At 56.8% G+C, this 5,167-nt stretch overlaps 1 protein-coding gene across 1 annotated transcript in view; it reads left to right on the forward strand.

Moving 5' to 3' along the window:
* The window catches only part of LOC103204199 (toll interacting protein), a 79,359-nt gene that overhangs the window by 61,999 nt on the left and 12,193 nt on the right, over positions 1-5,167 (forward strand). The window contains exon 2 of the mRNA XM_042782108.1: positions 2,047-2,147. Within this exon, the coding sequence (XP_042638042.1) occupies positions 2,047-2,147 (101 nt within the window). The remainder of the gene's footprint in view (positions 1-2,046; positions 2,148-5,167) is intronic.

Consider the following 5,167-nt stretch of genomic DNA (forward strand, 5'->3'; position numbering starts at 1 on the left):
GTCTTTTATGGTTTCTTGAAGTAGCTTTTTATAGTTTTCTTTGTAGAGGTCTTTTGTGTCTCTGGTAAGATTTATTCCCAAGTATTTTATTTTTTTGGTTAGTTTGTGGGTTTTTTAATTCTGATTTTTGCCTTCTACTGATTGGGGAAACATGTCATGCTTCAGTCCTCTCAGTGGGTAGTCTGGACAGGTCACATGGCGTTCTGCCAGGATCTGAAGTTAATCGTTACCTCTACCATATTTACTGATCAATACTGAGCCCATAGCCTCACCCCAGCTGGCTCCACCGGTGGCGCACATGCCCCCTCTTGTTCTGAGGTCTAGCATCTGCTCTTCATTGAACCCTGCAAGATGTGAGTGTCGTGTGTTCTTCCTCTGTCCCTCACGTGTTCTTTGTCCTCATGTGTTCTTCCTCTGTCCCTCACGTGTTTTTCCTGTCCTCGCGTGTTCTTCCTCTGTCCCTCACGTGTTTTTCCTCTGTCCCTCACGTGTTCTTCCTCTGTCCCTCACATGTTCTTCCTCTGTCCTCACGTGTTCTTCCTCTGTCCCTCACGTGTTCTTCCTCTGTCCTCACATGTTGTTCCTCTGTCCATCACGTGTTCTTCCTCTGTCCTCACGTGTTCTTCCTCTGTCCCTCACGTGTTCTTCCTCTGTCCTCACGTGTTCTTCCTCTGTCCATCACCTGTTCTTCCACTGTCCTCACGTGTTCTTCCTCTGTCCATCACCTGTTCTTCCACTGTCCTCACGTGTTTTTCCTCTGTCCTCATGTGTTCTTCCTCTGTCCCTCACGTGTTCTTCCTCTGTCCCTCACGTGTTCTTCCTCTGTCCCGCATTCTTCCTTCCTCTGTCCCTCCCGTGTTCTTCCCCTGTCCCTCCTGTGTTCTTCCTCTGTCCCTCCTGTGTTCTTCCTCTGTCCCTCATGTGTTCTTCCTCTGTCCCTCATGTGTTCTTCCTCTGTTCTCATGTGTTCTCCTGTTGCTCGTGCATTTTTCTTCTGCCCCACACATGTCCTTCCTCTGTCCCTCATGTGTTCCTCTGTCTCTCCCATGTTTGCTGAGCTGCTGACTCCTTGTGGATTAAGTCTTGTTTCTCCCAAAACAAAACCTTGCTGTCTGCTGTCCTGAGCACATTCTGTTGTTGTTGTTGTTGTTAGGGGCCGTCGAATCTGTGCCTCCTCAGAATGACCTCACGACAGCGGAACGTCGCACTGCACATCCTGCACCATCCTCCCAGCTGTCGCTGTGCACGAGTCCAGTGTTGCAGCCCTGGGTCAGTCCCTCTCATTAAGGGTCTTCCTCTTTGAGGTCCTTCTCCAGGGACCGGTCCATGGTGAGAACATGTCCAAAGGCTGTGAGGCAAAGTCTCGCCACCCTCCCTTCTAAGGAACATTCTCACTGCACTTCTTCCAGGACAGGTCTGTCGTCCGCTTTGTTCATTGATCTTCCAACACCACAGTTCAGCACTTAGTTCTCTGGTCTTCCTCACTCATTCTTCAGCTTTCACACGCATATGAGGCGATTGAAAGTACCATGGCTCCAGTACCATGGCTCCAGTACCATGGCTCCGTCAGAACTTACTCTTCTGAGTGACATCTTTGCTTCTTTAATGCTTTAAGGAGGTCTTTGTCTTTGCTCTTCAACGTTTCAAGGAGGGAGGTCTTGGTCTCTGCTCTTTAATGCTTTAAGGAGGTCCTGGTCTCTGCTCTTTAATGCTTTCAGCAGGTCTCTGGCAGCAGATTTGCCCAGAGCACCACATGTTGTCTTCTCCCTCAACACCAGCTGAGTGACAGCTGGTTGAGCCTCAGCCTGAGGGCAGGGTGGCCCCTGGGAAGGACAGGAAGGTGCTCAGACAGAGGGCGGAGGCACCACGAAGCCTGTTTGACTTGCTCCTCCTGTTGGGAGACCTGCCACTGTGAGTCCTGGGCCTCTGAGGATGCCTGATCACCTGCAGTGACTGAGGGTGCCTACCCTGCCTGGGGCATCTGGGACACCGGGCCTGGCCACGCCTTCTCTGCCTTCTTTCTGTATCTCCTCCCTGGGCCCTTAGCTGGGTCCTGCTTCGATCGCGCTGCAACAGTGGACGGTGATTGAGCTTGTCTCGCCCGTCAGTTGCTACCTGCCACCTCCTGTGGATGGAGCAGATGTCCGGTACGGCAGCCCTCGTCGCTCCATACCTGCCCTCGCGCTGGGTCATCTTCCCTGTCTCACAGCTCCACCCTCTGTGCCGTGCGCGGCTCGGCTGGGACACCCTTGTCTGCGCTCTGTCACAGTCTATGCTGTCGCTCTAGGCCCCGTCTCACTCGGCACAGATGGCAGTGGCACTCGTCCAACGCCCCCCGCCCATGCATCCTGCCGAAGGGTCGGCGCACAGCCCGCCCGGCCCCTTCCTTGCCCGGCTCCCCATTTCCCTAAGAGCTAAGACCAGAGTCCTGCCGGCGCCTGGGGGGGCTCTGCTTCTGGCCACCCCGCCGCCTTTCTGGCCTCTCTTTCTCCTGCCCCTCCCCTTTCTGGCCACACTGCCTCCTTGCTGCCTCTGCACCCAGGCAGCTCCTGGTGTCCCCTTCTCCTTTGGGTCGTCCGGGCCTCCCACCATGTGCCCTTCAGGTCTCTGCTTCTCAGAAGGCATCTTGCACACATCTACCTGTCAGTCACCAGTCACGGGTGTCGTAACTTACTGATGATGCCCATCACTCGTCTCGTGCAAACCCAGCACCGTGTTCCGAGGCGTTCCTGCACACGGAAGGGTGTTCCTGTGCCCTGGGGCCCCCAGAGCTCTGTGTCATCAGGTGTCCCTTCTGTGTCGCGTGGTCTCCGTCCCTGTCCGTCAGCCCGTCAGCCTGTGGTTGGGTGGATTTCGTTTGGTTTTGATGAAGGCACGGGTTTTTGAGTCTGGGCATTGATGGCTCCTGAGCCAGTGGCCAAGGGGCTACGTGCGGGGAGTCCTGAGAGACGCACCTGTCACCTGGCGCTCCTGCGCCACTGCTCCTGTGTCACCTGTCACCACCCCGTGTCACTGCTGTGTCCCTGCACCTGTCACCGCTCCTCTCTCACCATTGCTGTGTCCCTGCACCTGTCACCGCTCCTGTGCCACCTCTCCTGTGAGCAGGTGACTGAGGGCCTGCATGCTGGGCAGTCCTGAGAGACCCAGGAGTCACAGCTCTTGGGTCATATCTCGTGTTCCACCCTGTGTTTGGGGACTGTGGTGGTCATCACTTGGCCTGGTTTTCTACTTGTTGCTGGGTCTCCCCCACACATAGGCACCTGTTTCAGGACTGTGACCCTGCAGCTTCCCCTCTCTGGGGGTCCAGTGCTGTCTTACTCGCCAGCAGGTGGGGCACCCCCACGTTTCTACCTGAAGCGCCTGCTCTGTTATGAGTAGGTAGGGAGTAGGCAGTGCGGGGAGCAGGGACAATAGCTGACCTCAGAAAGCCCCATGGTTCTTGCCATGAGACCTCAGGAAAGGCCAGGAAAAGGGAGGAGTTAAGTGGGGTCCTCTGGTGAGCAGGCATAGACCCCTGAATCCCAGAAGTGGGGGTGGCAGACTTGGAGGAAGGGTGAGGGGAAGGCATTCCCCTTGGGCTGACACTGTTGTGGACAGAGTGTCTGAAGCCACCAGCCCTCCCAGGTTACGTAGCCACTTGGGGTGATTGGGGAGACGCTGCTCATCTGTTGAGTGATTGTCACTGAACAGGGCAGGGGCAGTGGGATAGTGAGGGGGATGGTGAGGATAGTGGGGGGTGGTCATGGCTAGGGGACATCAGGGATGGTGAGCACCAGGGAGCAGTGATGGCTGGGGAAACAGTGGGGGCTGGGAGTCCATTCTCGTCACAGCGGGTGCTGGGGCTCCACTTGCTTCCGGGCTGGGTGGTTCCCCACTGTGTGTAGAGACCACAGCACACACATCCAGCTGTCCGTGGACAGGCACCTGCATTGTGCCCACCCCTTGGCCATTTGGGCAATGCTGCCGTGAGCAGAGGTGGATCCACACAGGCGTCCCTGTCAGGTCTTCTGGGTGAGAACCAGAAGTGTGGTTGCTGGGCCAGACAGTGACTGTGGTGAGCTGTGTGAGGAACCTGTTTCCAAGGCCCTTTCTGGGCCCTGTGGGGCCTGTGGAACGTGCCCTGGGAGATGCCGCCTGAGACAAGGCTGTCCCACAAGGGCTCTCTGAAGGGAGCGTTTCTCCCGGCAACCCTGGGCCTCACGGGTGGCCAGCACCTCCTGCGGCCAGGCGGTTGGGAGGAGTGTACACGGAGGCCCTGGCCCACCCCAGGATGCAGCAGTCCAGGTGGCACACACGACCTCCCCTAGGGCTTTTCCCCCAGCAGGGCTGAGGTCACGCAGTTACGGCATCGTGGGGTGCCTGGTGGGCGTGTGCCAGGCCAGGGTCAGCACCAGCCTGCCAGTGGGCTCTGTGCCATTGTCCCAGACTCGGACCACACGGACCAGCTCTTGGTGCCCGTGATTTCTCTTTGGTTGTCTCCCTTTGGCTCTCAGTAGTATGGGTGTTCTCCAGGTTGGGATGGGGACGCAGGCAGGAACCAGCCTTTGCAAACAGTGTTTGTGTGGGCAGGTCGTGGGTCCTTGGGGAGGGGTGTCTGTGGACACGAGACCCACTGACAGCGTGGTTGGACTAGAGTCTACGTGGTTGTACACGGCATCTTCCGGCACCAGCCTGGCACTTTATCCCACAGAGGTCCACGCCAGGCCGTTGTTGGTCTGGGCTCCATGGCACACAAAGAGGCCGGCACACTGGAGAACCCCCCCCCCCAGGGTGCTCAGAAGTCACAGTTTGCCAAACGCACATCCTGGTCACACACACAGGGTGTCTGGTCCCATGCATGTGGTGTGTGGTCACACAGATGTGGCATGTGGTCGTGCACTCAGGGTGTCCGCTCACATGTACATGGTGTGTGGTCACACATTCAGTGTTTGGTCATGCATACAGGGTTACCGTCATACATGCATGGTGTCTGGTCACACACACAGGGTGTCTGGTCCCACGCATGTGGTGTGTGGTCACACAGATGTGGTGTGTGGTCACGCACTCAGGGTGTCCGCTCACATGTACATGGTGTATGGTCACACACTCAGTGTTTGGTCATGCACATAGGGTTACCGTCATACATACATGGTGTCTGGTCACACGTGTGTGGTCACACGGATGTGGC

The sequence above is a fragment of the Orycteropus afer genome, unplaced genomic scaffold, assembly GCF_000298275.1.
Source record: "Orycteropus afer afer isolate SDZICR_OR568_19922 unplaced genomic scaffold, OryAfe1.0 scaffold00244, whole genome shotgun sequence".
NCBI lineage: Eukaryota > Metazoa > Chordata > Mammalia > Tubulidentata > Orycteropodidae > Orycteropus > Orycteropus afer.